Below are 20,494 nucleotides of genomic sequence, written 5' to 3'. Positions count from 1 at the left end.
CAAATCCCAAGCCGACCTCAACAACAAGCTCCTCTACAGCTCATGCATCTCCACACCTCATGTCCTTCAACGCCGTTGCTTCGTCCTCCTACATCTCCACACCTCCAACGCCGTCGCTTCATCCTCCCGTCCTTCTCCCTTCGTAGCTCCTTCCCTCTTGTCCTTCTCCCTCCGTCGCTTCATCCGGATGTCATATGCCCCTCGACACCAAGCTTTACGTCAAATGGACCGGTCCCAAGGTCTGTCAATTTTGGACTAGCCTGGAGACCAGCTTGGGCTGGGTGCCAGGCAATGGAACGGGTTGGAGTGGATTGGCTGAGTGCCAACCTTGTTTTTTGGCTGAGTGCCGGCCTAACCACCTCCCGGTGGAACTGCTCTAACATTACAGGAAGATGATTCATGCTAAAACTAAAACCAATTAGCAAAACCATTGCTTTATAAAGATGGACACATTATTCTTTAGATGGGCTTGCAGGACACAATCCTTCATAGGATCTTCTCTACTATAAACGAGAAATTTCATGTTGTATTCTATATTAAGGAGAAACGGAAAATACGATACTAACAGGGAAACGGATGTAGTCATTCTTCAAACACATCACGGACAATGGACAACTCTTCTTCAAACATCTCTCACCAACCCAGAGAGATCAACTTGTCCTGAATCGCCGTCACTTGCTTTAGGAAAAGCTTCCTGCTGACGATGACCTTCAATGGGCACCTCTCGCCTCCTAGATGGTAGTGGGCAGGAAGGTCCCTCATCAAAGATGTGTGGAGTCCCAAAAGCACTCAAGAAGCCACTCTTCAACTCCTCCGCTGCTTCAAAGAAACGGTTGAGGCCACCCATAAAGTTGCGTTCAATGTCTTCAATGTCACTTTGTAACCCTGGGAAGTCAAACGCTCCATGCTGTGATGACCCAAAGGTGACAGACCGTTTTAGCATCTCATCGGTGACGTTATCTTCTGTGCACTCTTTGTTGGATTGCACCACTTCAACAGGCCTAACAAAAACATAGTACTCAGCAATTGGTTCTACATTGGTCAATGTTATAGCAACGTAAAAACCGCCCATACTCAAACAAGGGAAGAAAAAGAAAAGTTTTTTGTATGTGCTAGATAGCTCCAATTACGTCCCGGAGGCTGCAAAAGACAGTTGGAGACATGGTGCTCATAAATGTTTCACTACAGAGGTAGCTCATCCTCGTACCAATATATTATAGTGTTCATCTTTAATGTCAATGTAACTGTTTTCGCACAAGCATAAAATGTTTTATCCACTGCTAAACCAATTCTACTCGCTTCAAATTAAACTCGGACAATTTATCACGGAACAAACAGCACAAAGAACTGCTGAAACTGATACCATTCTCTAACAAGAACCGCAAAGACCTATTTTGCATAACCGTAAAATGACCTCAAAGCATATTCATCTGACATAATCTAATGAACGCCACAACTCTTTCTGTATGCAGAATCAATACAATCAAATCAGAAGTCTTATGTGCACTCTTATTAACAAGAGTAAGATTCAACCAACCCTGCAAATAACCACGCGCTATTTATACTTCACTAACCTATAAACCTCGGGCACTCGAACAAGCTATACACGAAGGCATAAAGATTAAAGACAGGCCCATTCTAATCTCTCGTCTCATATTTCCATATATATTTTTCTTAATTATAAACAACATACAAATTGGATTCAATTTCGTACTGCGTTGTCATAAAACTACAGAAAAACCAACATTCCTATAATCCAACAAATATCATAAAGTTCAACATTTTTCTATCCTAAGGCATAAATCCCAACAATAACACCCCACAAAATCCTCAAAAAAATAAAAAATAAAAAATAAAAAATAAAAAACTAAAATTGACATAGATATGACAAAATTCTGCTGAACAATTAAATCCAGACTAAATCAAAGTGACATCATCAGACAATTTCTATCAATTCACAGAAACCCTAGATAAAAATATTCCCAATTTGTCATTGGGTTTTAGGGGAATGGAGAAATCGATGAAGAAAGAGATTGGGATTTACCGGCCGGCGCAGTCCCTGAGAAGCTGCTCAGTCTTCTCGCACTTCCTCATGAACTTTCCAGGCTCCACCTCCTCAGTCTTGCACTGCGTCTTCACCACCTTTCTCGTCGAGCATCGCTCCCCATCCGATCTAGGGTTTATGTCAATCGCCGAAGAATTGCTGTCGCCTTCTTCGTCGTCCCTCCACACCCATCCCATCTTTCTTCTGTACCTCTCTGTTCGCGCCAACTCCAGAAAATCTCTGCGATTTTTGCTTAAGTCGGTGGAAGGTTTGGGAAGATCGATTCACTTCGGCTCCAAGGCTGCTTGTTGGGCTTTAATTGGGCGGTTGTGGGCTTTGTTGGAGAAGAGGTTTTCGGCCCGCCAAAAATGGATGCCATGTAGAATGACAATATCTCATTGGTGATACAGTCAAGCCGTTATTCTTATATTTTCTTTTAAGAAATGTAAGTACATGTCACTTAGTACTACGATATGGTAGTATTCTTCTTTAATCGAAAGTGAGAGGATCTAGGTTCGAATCTCATGGATGATGAATTCGATACCAAATTAAGTTACCTATTGTGTGGCTTAACCGAACTCCCCCTCCTCATTATACAAATATCAATATACTAAAAAAAGATAAGTACGTACAGTAATTTCAAAAACAATGTACATTAATAATGAAATGACACGTAATTATCATTAACGGTATGTACGTATACCGCAATGACGATGTTGTAAAACCGTTATTATTATACTTTCTTTTAATATAAGTATGTACAATAATTTAAAAAATAACGTACATTAATAATAAAACAACACGTAATATATCACATTAATAATGCAGCGAAACCGTAACAGTATAAAAAAAAAAATCAAAATTCCCGCACGCTCGGTGGGACTCGAACCCACAATCCTTTGATTAGAAGTCAAATGCCTTATCCATTAGGCCACGAGCGCCTTTGTTTAGTATGTAAAATATTAATTTATTAAGCTCTTAGTTATCATCGTATCCGCTGCTTTCTTCCTCCTTATTTTCGTGTCGATCTATGCTAATTAAGAGTTTAAGACTGAAATCCCGCGCAGAATACAATTTGAAGGGGAAGCATGAGAAGCTTAATCAAACTACAACGCTTGTGTTCGAGCTCAACCTGCAAGATTATCCATTTCCGCTTCTCAAACGTGTACAAGATTGATCGTTTTGCAACTGTTGCTCAGCCATCAAAGCCTAATAAGAAAACCCACTCCAAACCAGCACCAGAAAACGGCGGATTTGGCTCGCTCTTTGCTGAAATTACTGAGATTTTGGGAGCTGAAAACGTTACTGCGGATAAAACCCCATCTGGGTTTTTTATTTCGGAGGAAACCCCGGGGAGGGTTGGTGAGGCTGGGGAAGATTGCCAACCTTGCACGCAAACTGTTTGTAAAAATGCCGAGGAGAGTGTACTGCAAGAAAAGAAAGATATAACAGGTTTGGAGGATGCACAGGTGGAAAATTTGGCTGAAAGTGATGTTAGCCCCGTGGTTCAGGAGGTTATGAAGATTGTCAGGGCGGAGAGTGGTTTGGTTTCAATGGAGGAGATGTTAGAAAAATTGGGTTTTCCGTTGGATTCAGATATTGTTGACAAAGTGTTGAAGAGGTGCTTTAAAGTGCCACATTTGGCTTGGAGGTTCTTCAATTGGGTGAAGCTCAAAGAAGGGTTTTGTCATACAACTAAGACCTATAATACCATGCTGTTTATAGCTGGGGATGCAAAAGAGTTCGGGATGGTGGAGAAGTTGATGGAGGAAATGGAAAAACATCTGTGCGGGAAAGATGTTAAGACTTGGACTATTCTCATCTCACAGTATGGAAATGCTAAGTTTATGGGCAAAGCATTGTTCTTCTACGAAAAGATGAGGAAAGAAGGTTTTGAACCGGATGTAGTGGTTTACAGGTCGATGATACGTGCACTGTGTAATACTGGAAAACCTGAAGTTGCGATGGAATTTTACAAGGAGATGGTACAGAAGGACATGGGACTTGACATAAATTTATACAAGTTGTTATTAAATGGTATAGCGAGCTCCGGCGATACTGCTTCTATTGCCTTGGTTTCAGATGACATGATTAGAGTTTCACAGATTCCAGAACACATTGTTTATGGTTGTGTGTTGAAGAGTTTCTGCATATCTGGAAGAATCAGAGAAGCTTTGGAATTTATTCGTGAACTCAAGAATAAAGAGGTTATGCTTGGCCCCGAGTATTTTGAGACTTTGGTGAAAGGACTGTGCATGGCTGACAGAATTACAGACGCTTTGGAAATTTTGGAAATCATGAAGAGGAGAAATATTGTTGATGGGAAGGTTTATGGGATCATCATCAATGGGTACTTAAGAAATAATGATGCTGATAAAGCGCTAGATCTGTTTCATAGCATGAAAGAATCTGGATACGTGCCCACAACTTCTACCTACACAGAACTGATGCAACACCTCTTCAAGTTGAATGAATTCCAAAGAGGCGGTGATCTGTATAATGAGATGCTGGAAAGAGGAGTTGAGCCAGATATTGTGGCGATCACAGCCATGGTTGCAGGTCAGGTTCGTCAAAACCATATATCTGAAGCATGGAAAATATTTAATAGTATGAAGGACAAAGGCATCAAGCCCACATTGAAGTCGTATTCTATATTCATTAAGGAGCTTTGTAGAATTTCAAGGACAGATGAGATTCTCAAGGTCTTTGATGACATGCGAGCATCTGATATAGTAATTCAAGATGACATATTTAATATGGCTATGTATCATATGGAGAAAAAGGGAGAGATTGATAACCTTGAAAAAGTAAAGCAGTTGCAGAGGATCTATAAACTTCATCCCCGAGAAAGAGAAGAGGTATCTAATAATGAAGCATCTAGGGGTGAGGAGCTCAGTACAGGGACGGACTTTAATTACTTACAACCAGCAAAGATGGATTGTACATTAGTGGAGCCACTTTTAAAGGATTATGATGAGCATCGTTTGCAAGAAATTTGTAAAATTCTGTCCTCTTCAACAGATTGGCCCTTAGTTCAGGAAGCTTTGAAGAATTCTGCTGTTGATTTTACTCCAGGACTCGTTGTGGAAATTTTGAGGAATAGCAGCATGCATGGTTTCGTAGCATTACATTTTTTTGCATGGGTAGGAAAGCAAACTGGTTATAGCCACACTACTGACACTTACAACATGGCTATCAAAACCGCAGGGCGCGGGAAAGATTTCAAGCACATGAGAAACCTCTTTTATGAAATGAGAAGAAAAGGTTTCTTAATCACACCAGATACATGGACAATAATGATAATGCAATATGGTCGAACAGGTATGACAGAGATTGCTCTGCGGATTTTTGGTGAGATGAAGTCTAGTAATTGCCACCCAACTCTCAGTACCTACAAGTATTTAGTCATATCTCTTTGTGGGAGAAAAGGTAGAAAGGTAGACGAAGCAATTAGAATTTTCAAGGAGATGATCCGTGCCAGTCATGTACCTGACAAAGAGTTGGTTGAAACGTATATTGGTTGTTTATGTGAAGTTGGTAAGCTCTCAGATGCCAGAAGGTGCATAGATTCTCTTCCTAAAGTTGGTTTTTCGATTCCTCTTAGTTATTCCTTGTACATTAGGGCTCTATGTCGAGCCGGGAGGTTACAAGAAGCTTCAGCATTGATGGATGATGTTGGGGAAGACCGGTCAAAACTGGATCAGTATACTTATGGGAGCCTTGTACATGGACTTCTGCGGAGTGGACAATTAGAAGCAGCACTGGCCAAGGTGGATTCAATGAAGCAGGCGGGTGTAAATCCAACCGTCCATGTTTATACATCCTTAATAGTTCACTACTTGAGAGAGAAGCAGATAGGAAAGGCTTTAGAAATTTTTAAGGAAATGCAACAGAAGGGTTGTAGACCAACAGTCATTACCTATTCTGCACTTATTCGAGGGTACATGAACATGGAAATGGTTTCCGAAGCTTGGGATGTCTTTCACAACATGAAACTTAAAGGAACATTGCCAGATTTTAGAACGTATTCGATGTTCATCACTTGTCTTTGTAAGGTGGGCAAATCTGAAGAAGCAATGCAGCTTATAACTGAAATGTTGGAAAGTGGGATTGTTCCGAGTGTGGTGAATTTTCGAACCATATTTTACGGGCTTAACAGGGAAGGTAAGCAAGATTTGGCTCGCACTGTAATGGAGCAAAAGTTATCCTTAATAAGAAGCCGCAAGGTGCTAACATAATTCCTCCTATTCCTTACTTCAAATTTGGAGGTGCTGGCAGCGTTGATATAGGAGTAGCAGGGTGACACTCTTCCCTCCGTTGCTTCAGATCTGACTACATTAGCTTTCAAGATTTCTCATTCTCTCTAGCTCTTCTGTGGCCAAGGAAACCAAAAGTGAAGGTGAAGCTAATGATGCGACAGAGGATCGGTTTTTCAAGATAAAGGATTTGAAAGTCTTTGGAGGAAAGTGAAAGCAAGGGAAAATGGGCTAGAAAGACTGAAAACAAGAAAATAAGAACGGTGGTGAAGATGATGATGACAAACGACGACGACGTGGATGACAAAGATGCAGACAGATTTGCAAGGTACTTCCATCAGTAGTTGATTACAAAATCATGCTTCATCTATGTTTGTTTATCTGATACATGTATGTATCCACTAGTATATGCTTAAGCTTAACCATTGCTTGTGTGCTACAGATATGAAAACTTACATGGGGAAAAAAGGAAAAATCGCCCTCACGTAATGCAGTTGCAGTTGCGGTTGCTGCTGCTGCTGGAGAACTGGTTGTGTCTCCATACCTGTACAAATTGAAATTGGGTCCTGAGGCTTGACCGATGTGGTTCCAAGGGTTCCAATGTAATTGAATTTCTGTCGGAGAATTATAGACTCGGCTGCTTGCTTGGGCAACAAGAAATTTACTTTCCTACTTCAAAGGGATACCCGCAGGAACGACATTTTGTCCTTCTGGTTTCTGCATGAATTTTCCTCGAATTCATATCGTTAAGATTCAAGAACTGCAGGTAAATTCCTCGCACGGACAAGATTCGTATTCTGTACATTGTTTTGGCTCATAGACGTTGAGGATCAAACGAATTTTCGAAATGAAAAATTAATCCCGAAGCAATCAACTCTATCGTCCAGCCGAATCAGGCAACAACGCTTACAGCCACTGAATTCAAGTAATTCGACAGACACGAAATGTAACAAACATGAGTGATTATTAAGAGCTGCCTCTGAACCATCTTCATAAGATTACAGAATCATACGATGGAAAAATATTCGCAGCTCCAACAAATCTCAGCTCAATCTTCGTATTTCCAATGTTTAATTTATATCCAAACGACGCGGGAAAAATTTCAACCCAGGTCTTCAATTAAAACCTGGCTGTAAAGACGAACAATCTAGGCTCAGTTTACAGATTTCATTCAAAAGAAATAGGCCGAAAAAAAAATCAAGCATTTCAAAAATTTAACGTACTCACACTTTGTTGCGAAATCTTCTTGTCAATGGTGCAGTTAAACTTTGTTTGCTCAAGAACCATACTGTTTGAGATCCTAAGAGCCTGAAAGTTGCCGGATGATGGCCTCATTAGCATTATCCATCTGTTAATATGTTAACCATGAAAACATATAGATCCAATCTTTTCAAATAAATATTCACTTTACTACTTGACATTACAGGATGACAGCATAACCATATAAAGCAAATGGTACCCTCCATTCTCCCATAATCCCGTCGGAAGTGAGGTTTACGGGTCCATATCCATGAGGTCTCTGTCTGTGTGTGTGCTCTCGTACATTACCATGCCAAAGAGAAAACCATGCCCTTTCCCCAGGGGCATGGTCGTGAACACAGATATGATTATGCACCTTCTGCCCTATATGTTGACTCGTACACTCATTTTTTTCTATTGAAGATTGATGATTTAGCTAAATAGTTGCATCGTCTTACCTTTATTAGTGCTTCTTTACAACACTTTCATTTACACGCTCATAGTAAGTCATTCTCCGGATAGCTTTTAGAGCCTCTCCAAAGTTGCGGCTACGAAATGCGTTTGTAAAAATGTCGGACCAATGCTTTAGTTTCTCTTTCATCTAGATGAGCAAGAACAGAGATGAGTTGATAAAAAATAAAACGAATAAAAGGGCAATAAGGTCGACATTACGCATATTTTTATTGACAAAAGAGGTGAACTAAAAAGGTAAATATGCAAGCTCTTCTTCATGGAACTTGAGGAATCAGAACTGTTACAATAGAACAGAAGATCACAAAACACTAATTAACCTTAGTCCACTTAACTTTTTATCTTTTGGCATTTTCTATGTGCGATAGTTTTGAGAACCATGAACCTCTAGGAAATTACTCTACAAATTAGACTGCAAGCGATATGTGACAAGAATTGTCGTGTTCCTTCCTAATTATTCCCACATGTATGTAAAAAGTCTTGGTTCATACCTGAGATTGAATCTCATTCAAAGCCTGAGAGTCAGCAGCCTCTTCAACAGCTTCCCTGATTTCCAAAATCTGAACTTTCCAAGCCAGAAGGTATAAGAAAATCAAATTAATACTCACTCAATGACCCATCAACTTCAGCATATCCATCAAAACAAAAGAAAAACAACTCAGTGACTCCAAACGTCTACGGGAAATGTTTCCTCCAATATTAATAACAAAAATTCATTTCTTGAAGGAAAAGAATTCTAGAATAAGAAATTTAAGAAACCATCCCAATTGAAAATTTTACGACATAAGCTTCAACTAGATTACAAAATTTTCTGATGGATGATATTCGTCTCAAATATGTGCACTCCAAATATGTCAAATATCCATCAAGCTTACAGCAATAAGATCTTTACCATTTTTTCAGTCAATATTTCACTACACTCAGATTATGGGTAAAATTGCAAGGAGATAATAGGTTGTATAAATACAACAGGATTTCAACTTCTTCAAATCACCTCAGTTAGCAACTCTGATTCTGAAAGCGTCTCTTCTTCATCAACGTCCACACCTTCAAGCTTCAGCTGAAATAAATAAATAAATAAATAACAGTTTAATTTCAAAACTTGTAGAATATGAATAGCAAACACTAATAAATTGGATGATCAAGAAACTTTGCCTAGATGATCTTCTCGCCCTTATCTTTTTAATCATGGGACCCTGAAACTAAATGCAGTTACGGAAACCTACTCATAGAGGGAAATGATAATATACACACAAATTCACATCGTGAACTATTGAATGATAGGCTTATTCATCATGATGCTGTTGTTGCAAATGAAGAATGTGAAGTCATCCATGTTTTAACTAAAGAAAGTTGAGGTTCCACTATAAAATCAATTGGAAATATAAGTAGTAGCCCAACCTCCATAAAACCAATTGGCAATATGAGGAGTAGCTCAACCTTTTATAAGCCCATGCAAGGTCCCTCCTCCCATCAATGTGGGACTCATTCTCAACATGAACTATGCGTGTCAAGAACCTCTGTATCATGGTCACAACACCCACACACACACACATAGAAGCCTTTGTAAATAAATAAGTATTAGGGTCAGGATTGATATGTATCATACAAATATTTTTAGTTATTTACCAAGTAATCACATTCAATAAGACCCTTTTCTGCCAAACTAGTCCAGTTCTCAGAACATTGGTTTGAACGCAATAAAAATGCATCAAACGATAACCTCATAGGCAAAAATCACACTTACAATGTAAATTGCCCTTGCCAAGGGCTGGCTTAGTGTGCGGTATGCATCAATCACCCGAGCAGACTGTTCAGCTGCATACTCTCTTTCTTTCTATAACCATGGTAAACATTTAAAAAAAAAACATTTACTATATCCGAAAAGTGTTATCTTTTACATTTCCCATATGTTGAAAATGAAGATATGTATCACAAATACCTCTGATTTAGTATGAACAAGATCAGGGTGCAGTTTTTTCTGCCAGGCTTTATACTTCCCCTCCAAATCGTCCACTTTGGTATCGTACTTTCTCTCCCTGTTAATATTAATTTGAAAAAAATTGAAAACAAATCCTTCTAGTTTGTGAGAAATGCTCAAATAAGTATAACAGAAACTAGCTTTGTTTTCCCATAACCACGCAGACAGTGACTAATTAAAGATTCAAATTTTTCCCTAGGAATTGTAGCTCGTTTGGTTAAGAGCATTCGCGCATACACCTGAGATCCCGAATTCGACTTTTTCCCCCACCCCCAATATATATTATACCAAAAAGAAACAATAAAAAGTTCAAAACTTTCACCTTCTTTCTACCTCTCTCTCATTTTCTCAGCAACCAAACAGACAGAAATAACAAAGGGAGAGAAAACATTATTGTTAAAGCCTTAATTACTTACAGTCCAAATATCTGAAAGTAATCCACTGACTGATCCACCGGCTGAATGCACCGACAAGACGAACACAACAGAAACGGCACCGCTTCGGGCGAGGCACTACAGTTCCAGCACTTAGCGTCGGCTTTCTCCGCCGATTGGGAGCTGACGAAGCATTTCCCGGGAATTCTGTGATTCCCGGGAAAACCAAATCCGCCGAACGGGAAAAGGCGGCGGTCCGCTTCTACACTGGACGAAAAAAAAGCGGGAGATTGGAAATTTCTTGAGGAGTTGAAGGTGAAAAGAGCGGTAGTCGGAGTTAGGGTTCGCCGGAGAATGGCGGAGAGAGGAGTGAGCAGCTTCTTCGTCGACATTGTTGGAGCATATAGACTTGTTCAAATGCAACTTCCAAGGGTCTAACCGTTGGAGTGAGAAGTTGCTGGTCATTGGGACACAGGAGGAATTTGGCTCAAGGAAAAGGGTAAAAAGGGTAATCTCGGTTTTGGAGATGAGTCTAGGCCCTGGTGTTTTTAAGGTTGACACGTTTTTCATACATAAAGTCTTTACGATATTTTCAACAAATTCGACAAAGGCCAAAAAAAATAAATTATTTATAATTCGCAAGTACCTCTTTTTAATTAATATTTTAAAATAAAAAAAAAATTAACAGACAATCAAAGTAAAAGAATAAAAAAAATCAAAGGAATAAAATCATAAGTAAAAAAAGGGCGTTTTGAAATGGATACTTCGGTTTTCAATTTCATTGATTAAATATTTATTTCTTTTAAGGTTTAGGGTAAATAAATGCTAAATTGACAATTGTTCAAAGCGTCTTAATCAAATTTTGTAAATGAACATATGTTTAGTCTAAAAAAGTTGGAAAAATGTAGGAGATTCTAATAACAAGAGTAGATTGTCAGACGCGTGAGCGTGTGTGGCAAGAGGCTAGTAATCATATAATTTGAAAGAATCAACTTGATCATATTACAATTCGACAATAACATAAATATTTTGTAACACTCTCAACATATATATTAGGCAAATATCTTATGTTGCTACACAAACCAGTAAAAGAACATTCATTTATAGAGAAATGATAAACGCACACCAATTTTTTCTACTACACATTTATGCTTAGCCATGTCCGTTGTTTCCGTTTTATTTATTCAATTTGATTGCCCAAAATGAAGATGAATGTTTGAGAGGCTAACGAAGATACGTGTGAAAATCAGATTTCATCTTATATTACCATCTGTATATCACGATATACATGTATGTATCAAACAAGAGTTTAAAAGGCTTGGGGGCCAAAGCAACTCCTACAATGAAGGAGAACAAGTCACTTGGCATAGGTTTCCTCAAGGATGAAGTAATGTGGAGGGAAACTTACACATCACGGACGTATGCACCCTTCGTGGAGGGGAACTTACTTGTCAAGGGCGTGAATTCTCGTTGTCGTTGAAGTTATTTTTCGAAAACGCAATATGTGACAAATAGATTTACTTTATTATTGTAGATTATTATTCCAGAATATCGTACATCCTTAATGTCTCCTAAAGCAGTATAATATATCTTTAAGCATCATATAAGTTTTTCTCATGGGTAACATGTTACAGTTACAGTTACAGTTCAGCCTCTTCCCACCTCTTAAAAATCTGTCTTTAACTGATGCTGAAGCAACAGAACCGAAGCGCTTTTTGCTGCCTCGGCTTTTTTGTTCTACTAGGGCGACTTTCTTGATCGCCGTTGATCTCGGAGTTCATGCGGTCGGAACGATGCATAGTATGATCGACAGCAGGTGTCTCTGTAGTTCCGTCATTGGAGGAAAGCAATGCAACCTGGTTACTGTCATGAGAAACCGAAAGTTCCTGCTCCAGGGAAGTAGGTAGTGCTCTGTTAGGGTTAACATCCTTGGACAAGGAATTCGAACCTGCATTGCTGCAACGTAAGATGAATAAATGAAAACGTTAACCCTTTTGGCTCCGAGATAAAATCAAGAGAGGAAGTAAAAGATTGATCATGGTGTCTTATCGTAATGCTAAATGAAGCGATAAAATATGTTCAAGGATAAGTTTATGAGAAAGAGGTCGCACTTGGTGCGATGGCAAGTGCCTTCGCCCATGAGCGGTAGGTCTCGGGTTCCAGACTTGGGAGCAGCCTCTCCATAAAATGGGGGTAAGGCTAGCCGACATTCACCTCTCCCAGACCCTGCGTAAAGCGGGAGCCTTGTGCACTGGGTACGACCTTTTATAAGTTTATGAGCTAATTTTGACGTATATGATTTGCACCGCCAAGAAGAAAGTATGATCAGTATTATTGACACAATTACCTTGAGTTGTGAATGACAGAGCCATTCCTTGCAGACTCGGGCTGAGTCGTCTTGACAAACTCTTCTTTAGATGCTTCAAGAACATGTTCACCACTTCCACAAACTCCACCTTCTAAAGATTTTGGGTTACCTGCATTATTTTCCTTTGGCGGGATTCCATTGGTGAAGCCAGAAGACGACCGCTTTTGAGCATTCAATCTATTTTGCCGAACCTTATAAATTACCTTTTCTAATGTTCCTAGAGCTTGCTCCACTTCAGAACTGACCAAAACATTTCCCTTTCCATTTACACGTTCCCTTTCAACAACTCTGTTGGGTGTTTGAACCTCATGTCGCCTGCTTTCGTCGCTCTCTACCTCCTCAATCTCATCAAATGAGCCTCCTCGTATAACTTTTGCAACTTCTGGAGCCACTCCACTTGCAGGGTGATCATTATCGACTTTCTGATCCACATCTACCAAACTCTCATCCGTCTTATCTTTTACCAGATGTTCTTCCGAGAGACTGAATGTATCATTATGTAGCTTCTTTTCTTCCAAAGCCCCATTTGATTTATTATGTGAAAAAAGAGCTTCACGTATATGAGAGTACAGTGGGCCACTCAAGGCCTTACTGTAATCGTCATTGCAGTTAAGCTTAGAAGACACTACCTGTAAGTTCGTAGGAGTGTTAGCATTAGAAAATGTGAAGAAACATAAAATAAAAAAAAATAGAATCCCATACATTAGAATGAAGGGATGCTTGCATGCAGTTTCGGCAGAACGCCCAACATGCAACCTCAAGAAATTTCCCTACCCTCCCCTTCCCTTTCGAAATATCTCTTTTGAGTATATAATTTTTTGCACGTCTATGTATCTTTAGCTGCATCGTTTATACTAAATACGAAACATATAACCTTTTGGTAGAGTTTGAGACCATTGCCAATGAGCTGCCTCGAGATAAAATTTAAAAGGGATGGCGGGACGAAATCCATCTTTATATCCGTACTTGATATTGTCCTACAATAATAGACGTTCTTCAAAGCTTTAATTACAAACCACAGAACAAATTCAACAGGTATTATATTCAAGTTGCCATAGCTTACCGAAAGTAACTTCTTTCGTTGGTAACCTTCTGCAAAGCAAAGCCACCCACCATATCTATCCTTACAGCATCCTTTGCTCCAGCAGTAGCCTCATTGGTGGGACAATGAGTATCATCAATGCTTTCCAAGTCGGAGATCTGAGACGACATTTGCAATAAATCAGTTTATTCAGGTTTCTATTTTTGAATTGCAGGAGTATAGGGAATATGGAAACCAAAATAAATATTGAAGCCAAATGATTATTTTGGTTACCAACCGATTTAAAGAGCACAACAATCAGATCATCTTGGAAGTACTCAAACATAAAATAGTGTACAGCTGCCTCCCTAGCTGAAAGTGGCCATGGAATTTTCATCCTTTCTTCCAAAAATATAAACAAAACTCAGCATTCCATATGGAAATATTCTCGGCAGTGAGAAATCAAATAAGAAAATTTTTAACACATGATATAGTTTTATGTTTTATCTTAGACAAACCTCACTAAAGATATCTGTTCACCGATCCTGACCTTCTTCAAACATTTGCTAGAGAGGATTTTGAAAGTTGGAACTGTAGACTCAGGCCACCTGGAGGAAGTTAAAATAAACCCAATTATTGTCTAAATGAGTTAAATTCCTTCAGTACAGGTCTTTTAGCTCCTTAACGACACCGTTGTTGCAAACTTGTAGCCCATTTCTCACAGAAAACAAATTTTTCAGTATAAATTCCATCAAGCAGACCATATCTCATTACAAAATATATGCATAAATCAAGTGCACATGCAGTGATTGAAATGACTTACCATTTCTTGTAAAGGTCTGACTCCCACGAGATGCATAAACCTACAACAAAAGGAACCTTGTTTGTCTCAAAAACACTCTTTTAAAGTTCAATATTTGTTAATGAGGCGTATGAACTTTCAAGTATTTTGGTTTCACTTACAGACATCTACAGGCCCGTCTACATAGCCTTCAGCAAGTAATGTATGAAAGGGACTGCCTTCAATTCCCTCACGATACATCACACGGAACTCTTCATTATCGTGTTTTAACTGTAAGCAGAAGTATATTTTGAACGTCAGTGTCATCACACAGGGGTCACCACGCCTTGTTGATTAAAGAATAGAAAAACCTAATAATCATTAATATAAATGAAATAACATTTAATGACTACTGATCAACATCCCAATTGAATAAACCCCCTTAAAATTTCAAATATATTGATGTAAATGAATAGCATTAAATTTCAACAACAATAAAAACCATTTTCCAAACAAGCGAAGGTCAAAAATTAGAACTTTACAATGTTCATGACGATGTTAAGTTTTAGAAGTTGTGCGTATTGAAAAGAGAGAGTCAGAACCACTTTCCCTTTGTGCATGATAACAACAAAACTCAGCAGCCTTAATTCTCTCACTTATTAAAACGAAGAGAATTGATTCTACAGAAGCAAATTTATAGTTGAGGCCATGAGGGAGAGGCGCGCACATACACATACACATACACACACACATATATACATATAAGGGATGGAGAAAAGTATTATAACTACGAAAACAGTTACAGAGCAAAGCAGGATTTGAAGAACATAATGCAGATTCGATAACATACTTTCCATTCGGGTTGGGTTGTGGTCTCACAGGTTTTCAATCCCTTGTCATTAATAAGGGAAGCGCTCCTTAACATATCCAGTAAATTGGATACTTCAGCCGTCTTTTCTTCAACCATATTCTCATTGCATCCTACAGGAGCCATAAATCTAAAATTATTAAGTGTTCACATATTTCTTACATCACTTTAAGACATCAGTGGCGCATGATTGGTGCCGGATTAAATATGTCAAACTCAAAAAGGAATTTGTTAAGAACTAGCAACCTTCATTTTCATTTTCCAAAGAACGAATCAGCTGATTCTTGACAAGGGTTTTTAATGCTTCCTCATCACTTAGACTAGGAGATGCCAGTGTCCTGTCCAGCCTCTCCCTGTACTGAGTGATCTTTTGCGGTTTCTTCATCTTCGAATCTCCAAAAAAATGCGAAGATCCCTCGCTAAGAAAGTTATGCTATCAATCAAGCCAGATATTCCCAATATTTTGCAACTTCATTCCCTTAACATATAATTATATACAAAAACAAAAATTAGAGTCTGTAATAATCAAGAAAAAGCTTCAAATATCACACGTGCCAAAAAAAAAAAGACAATCACTTAACCTTTCATTAAACAAACTGTTATATATTGAAATTTATAAGCATATTGAGCAACCACAAACATTCAACTCCAATACTTCTTTTGAGTATTCCATATTGGGTATTCAGGTTCAATACCAATACCGGTTTTTCTTATTGCATAGAACAATGTTCACTCTCTCTTTTCCGTAGTTTAGATGAATTTAGCGTAGATTATCGCTCGTATCAACAAATTCCAATATTCACAACAACAACAAATTCAGTTTTGAGCAGCCGGGGGATCGAAATAAAAACACAAAACTCTAATTCGAGTGCCTACACATATAAACATCGGATGAAAATCAACAAAAGAACAAACCAAAACAGCAGCAGAGATAAAAAAAAAAACGATAAAAACCCATAAGAAATTTCAATCAAAAGTTTGAGACTTTAACTCACAGGAAGCTCTGTAACCAGATGCAGTGGCTGCCCAGTTCACAACTGTGAAGTCTGAAGAGAACCCAGAATTCGAATACTGAAATCTTGAGGATTTTGTGCAGATCTCAATGGAAAAGTAATAATTCGGAGCACTGAAAAGGAGAGAAGGCCAGCTGATTTTTTATACCCCCGGACGGATTTCAAACATGGAAAAAATAGGTCCTCGGGCGTACCGGATTGCAGACGCATAGCAGATAGCTAAAAGTCTAAAACTACATGCTAAAAAACATATCATAAATTAGAAATCATATTTGTTTTTCTTTTTATAAAATGATACTGGGTAGAGGGTTTTTGATCCGTAACAATTTTATCGAATTTATTTTCTTAAGAGCTCGTTTAGAATTGCATTCAAAATAATCGAAAGTGTTTAAAAAAAAATATGTTTTTAGGTTTCAAAGTACTTTAAAATTTAAATGTTATCGAGAAGAAGCATCAACTATGTGTCTTTTGCATGCAGTACGTTAAGCGTTTTTTTGGGATTCATTTGTATTTTTACTAAGAATTGGTTCCAAAAATAATTTCATCAAAAACGTTTTCAATTATTTTAAAAGCACTTTTTAGACAAACTAAGAAAATAAAAAGTGAATTAGGGGAGACAAACAAGCGTAGTAGATAAAAGGAGAAAAGAAATAAATGGTTACATGTATGGTTGAACTATTTTAGAGATTGTCGCATCACATTCACATCTAAATACACTTGGGGCTCATTTACTTATTAGTAATGCAAAATGAAAAGAAAGGGAATGGATTCCGTCCTTTACTTATATATAACCGACAATGATATTACTTAAAACCCGTAATTAAATAAATTAATTTCAGCAATTTGATTAACCAGGGGGAGGTGTTAATCCAATTCTCTTTCTTCACCTTGTCTATTCCAAAGTGAATTGATTCTTTAGTTTCTCATTACTTAGTAAGTAAACAAACTCTATAGTATTTTTTTCTTTTGTCAGTTCACCTAAATAGAGCAAACTATTTGGCATATATTTAAAAAATTGCTATTAAAATTTCAAAAAGCTCATTATTTACTGTTTACAAATATATTTTTCCTTCAAATATTAATTTTTTGCAGTGAAAAATAATAATTTTAAGGTAACAATTATCAATATTTATGTCAATATTCAAAATCCGTGGGGTGCAATGCATAAAATACAGTTGACATGGTGATGTTGGAGGTGGATTGTGTGCGCTCCTATTTCTATACTTTTCCCATCTTATCCGGTGTAGTCATGGTTAAGTCACGTCAACATTTTATATTGATTTTTTATAAAAATAATAAAATAAAAAGTAATAGGGATATAAAATGTTGACGTGACTTAACCCGTGATCACATAAAACAGGAAGAGATGAGAAGGGTATGAAAATGGGGGGAGCAGACAATCCATCTCCGGTGATTTTAGCAAGAGCCGAGAGGGTGTTTGACACGTTGATTTATTCGTCAACTAGTTATGGACGTAAGACATTCATTGACGTGGCGGTGAGGTGCGGTTGGACGGAATAGGAAGCCACTACTAGATTCGGTCCCCTACGCGCAATTGAAGCAAACCATGGGTGTATTCAATTGGAACATTTTGCATTGCCTACTAGTTAAGTTAGGTAATAACGTATTTTTATTGTATAAATTTTTATAATTGTTTAATTTTTTTCAACTATTATTTAATTATCATTTTTGAAAAATCATTTAGTTATTTAAGGTTTTAAATAAATCGGCAGTTTACTATGCATATGTTACTTGCTATTTATATTATCAATTTGTTGCATAAGTGTATATGACTAAACAACATTTGGCTCGAATGATGCTTTGTAGAGAGGATCTTCCAAAAAAGATTAATAAATCGAACAATTTTGATTATGTTTTTGAACCTCAACTTTTTTTATGATATCAGAGCAAGTTGTATGTAGGAAGTCCAAAGGCGATGCATGCTCCACATTACCTCTGTTTGTATTGTCCACACGTTTGGCTTGAAAATCGCCACACGCGGGGAGTGTTGAAAATAAATCTCCAATTCATGAGGAAAATGATTTTGCATCTACAATAAACGTACGTTATTCGCAAGAGCTGAATATAAGGCGGAGATAAATATTATCCTAAACTCTATTGAACATGTTATAGTATTGCGGAAGAAATACATCATTGTACCGTAGATGATATTCTTACCTAATAAGGCATTTGAAATCTAAGGGCCTCAACATGTTGGAATAGAATGTTGTGAATAAGGTGAAGTTCTTACCTAATACACGTGAATGTTTCCTGGTGTGTACATAAAACCAAAAGAATGTTGTCGTTGTGAGTCGGTGAGAAAAACAAATCGATTTCTTTCTCACTCGCATAAAAATAAATAATAAAAACACAAAACAGATGGATTTTTCGAATATTATTCCATATGTCGGATAGAATAAAAGATTTGGATGTTGAGCATGTGACTGGAATCACTGGATAATTAGATGAAAAGAATCTGTAAAATAATTTGAGGATATGCGCACTCACATTTCTTATATGCTTAGTTGTGTCCTCCTTTTGATAAGATTAAAGAGAGCATTGACAATGAAAGAAATGAGAAGTGATATCCGTGCATCATTTTTCTTTTCCTGCACATACCAAATGAGAATTGAGGGATAGAAATTAATAAACTGTGGTGCGCAACAAGAGAAAAGAAGTGTGCGAAAATTACGTAAGATGGAAAAAAAATGAGAATTTAGTCGAAAGGAAAGGAGCAGTTCAGAAGAAAATGGTGAAGAAGGTTATGTTAAGACAGTCTCGGTGGGGAAAGGAGCAATGTAACAAGGAAATGGTGGAGCTCGTTTGAAAATTTGGTTGTGGACCTTGTGGTGCCGGGCGGCACGGTGATGACAGTGGTGGCAGCTGTGGAGTCGTAGCAGTTCTGTCTACGGAGGGGGGAATAGAGACGGAGACAGAGTAAACATGATGATGGTGATGTAATGTGTGAGAAAGAAAGATGTGATCCTAAAAAAATTGACTGGTCACAGACTATGGACCAATTTTTCGTTGAACTAATGTTAGATGAAGTGCGCAAAGGAAATAAGGTTGGTCGCACTTTCAAGAAAAAATCATGGATTACCATGATCACATGCTTTAATGAGAAATTCGGGTTTCAGCATGGTAGGGCGGTATTGAAAAATCGGTACAATGTGTTCAGGAAACATTACAGTAGCGTTAACATTCCGCTTGATCAAAAGGGTTTTACTTGGGATGAAACACAACAGAAGGTGGTGGCTGATGATCCGGTCTGGAACAAGTATATCCAGGTATATTTGAATTGTTCTTGATTAGTGATTTAATGGAGACATTCTATTGCTCGTACCTTACTTTGTTATAAATGCAGGCACATCCCAGTTTGCACATGGACAGAAATAAAGTTATGTCATATTATTCCGATTTGTGTATCATGCGTGGAAATGACGCTAGATTTTTGAAAAAGTTCCATCAAGCTGCAATCGAGCTCTTTACAAGGGAACCATTGCCAAGAAAATTTACGGAGATGCTCAGAAGAAGTCAATGGGTTGAAGTGATGTCAAGAATTTTTCAGATCAAAAGGAAAGGCACGTCCTGTAAGCACACAAACCTTACAACAGTCTAAGAAACCATAAAGTATGGATGGAGTTGCGGCCAATGCTCTAGGAGATATGGCAGTTGCAGAGTAACCGTTGAAGAAGAAACTGAAGAAAGAGGCATCTGTATCCCTAGAGAAAGTTATTGATGTCCTAAATGCTATTGACATTTTGAAGGATGAGAAGAGAGCCAGGATGTTTTTAGCATTGCACCCCGCCCTGCGAAAGAAGTGGTTGTGGAGAAAGCTTCGTCCATAGTGATCTATCTTTCTTCCTCCTCCCATTACCTTTACAAGGTATAGTTTTGTATATCTCGTAAGTCGTAAATTGGGCACATTGAACAATGCTAGCAATATTTGTAGAAAGAGCTCCTTGCTATACAATTATACTTGCTTTTTCTTCAAGTAAAAGTCGTGAATCAAGCAAAATTCTAGTCTCTATGCTAGTACTGTCAATCCTTTTTCTTCCACAATTCCATTCCCTTGTGT

The 20,494-nt window shown here is 38.0% G+C and overlaps 4 protein-coding genes, 1 long non-coding RNA gene and 1 other non-coding gene across 8 annotated transcripts; 2 read left to right on the top strand and 4 right to left on the bottom strand.

Moving 5' to 3' along the window:
- Positions 1 to 418: 418 nt before the first annotated feature.
- LOC103449585 (fra a 1-associated protein) lies at positions 419 to 2,337 on the bottom strand. The gene is made up of 2 exons (XM_008388912.4): positions 2,045 to 2,337; positions 419 to 1,001 (listed from the first exon to the last, which is right to left on the bottom strand). The coding sequence occupies exons 1-2, from the start codon at positions 2,239 to 2,241 to the stop codon at positions 623 to 625; spliced, it is 576 nt and encodes a 191-aa protein (XP_008387134.2). The 5' UTR covers positions 2,242 to 2,337; the 3' UTR covers positions 419 to 622.
- A 575-nt stretch (positions 2,338 to 2,912) lies between these two features.
- Positions 2,913 to 2,985, bottom strand: TRNAR-UCU (transfer RNA arginine (anticodon UCU)). Its single transcript has one exon. It is a non-coding gene; the product is annotated as a tRNA-Arg (tRNA).
- Positions 2,986 to 3,057: 72 nt separating this feature from the next.
- LOC103449583 (putative pentatricopeptide repeat-containing protein At5g06400, mitochondrial) lies at positions 3,058 to 7,170 on the top strand. Its single transcript, XM_008388908.4, has 2 exons — positions 3,058 to 6,628; positions 6,743 to 7,170. The coding sequence occupies exon 1, from the start codon at positions 3,133 to 3,135 to the stop codon at positions 6,280 to 6,282; it is 3,150 nt and encodes a 1,049-aa protein (XP_008387130.2). The 5' UTR covers positions 3,058 to 3,132; the 3' UTR covers positions 6,283 to 6,628; positions 6,743 to 7,170.
- LOC103449584 (iron-sulfur cluster co-chaperone protein HscB homolog) lies at positions 7,156 to 10,872 on the bottom strand. 2 transcript variants are annotated; one of them, XM_029090384.2, is made up of 8 exons: positions 10,408 to 10,872; positions 9,953 to 10,049; positions 9,758 to 9,847; positions 9,005 to 9,070; positions 8,502 to 8,570; positions 7,998 to 8,140; positions 7,528 to 7,608; positions 7,156 to 7,430 (listed from the first exon to the last, which is right to left on the bottom strand). In XM_029090384.2, exons 1-6 carry the CDS (start codon positions 10,755 to 10,757, stop codon positions 8,003 to 8,005), a joined length of 810 nt encoding a protein of 269 aa, XP_028946217.1. In that variant the 5' UTR covers positions 10,758 to 10,872; the 3' UTR covers positions 7,156 to 7,430; positions 7,528 to 7,608; positions 7,998 to 8,002. The 2 variants fall into 2 exon arrangements, with proteins under 2 accessions (XP_028946217.1, XP_008387131.2); XM_008388909.4 differs by having other exon boundaries at positions 7,528 to 7,648; positions 10,408 to 10,844.
- A 996-nt stretch (positions 10,873 to 11,868) lies between these two features.
- On the bottom strand, positions 11,869 to 17,115 carry LOC103423226 (uncharacterized). 2 transcript variants are annotated; one of them, XM_008361296.4, is made up of 11 exons: positions 16,399 to 17,115; positions 15,650 to 15,881; positions 15,386 to 15,516; positions 14,718 to 14,826; positions 14,578 to 14,617; positions 14,273 to 14,362; positions 14,053 to 14,152; positions 13,797 to 13,933; positions 13,608 to 13,710; positions 12,713 to 13,362; positions 11,869 to 12,321 (listed from the first exon to the last, which is right to left on the bottom strand). In XM_008361296.4, the coding sequence occupies exons 2-11, from the start codon at positions 15,786 to 15,788 to the stop codon at positions 12,045 to 12,047; spliced, it is 1,776 nt and encodes a 591-aa protein (XP_008359518.2). In that variant the 5' UTR covers positions 15,789 to 15,881; positions 16,399 to 17,115; the 3' UTR covers positions 11,869 to 12,044. The 2 variants fall into 2 exon arrangements, with proteins under 2 accessions (XP_008359518.2, XP_008359519.2); XM_008361297.4 differs by having other exon boundaries at positions 15,650 to 15,872; positions 16,399 to 16,661.
- Positions 17,116 to 18,965: 1,850 nt separating this feature from the next.
- LOC103423241 (uncharacterized) lies at positions 18,966 to 20,444 on the top strand. Its single transcript, XR_011573623.1, has 2 exons — positions 18,966 to 19,703; positions 19,781 to 20,444. It is a non-coding gene; the product is annotated as an uncharacterized lncRNA (long non-coding RNA).
- The last annotated feature ends 50 nt before the right edge of the window (positions 20,445 to 20,494 follow it).

This window comes from Malus domestica, chromosome 12, assembly GCF_042453785.1.
Source record: "Malus domestica chromosome 12, GDT2T_hap1".
NCBI lineage: Eukaryota > Viridiplantae > Streptophyta > Magnoliopsida > Rosales > Rosaceae > Malus > Malus domestica.
Note: the sequence above shows the minus strand (reverse complement) of the source record. Positions and strands in the feature narration are given on the sequence as shown.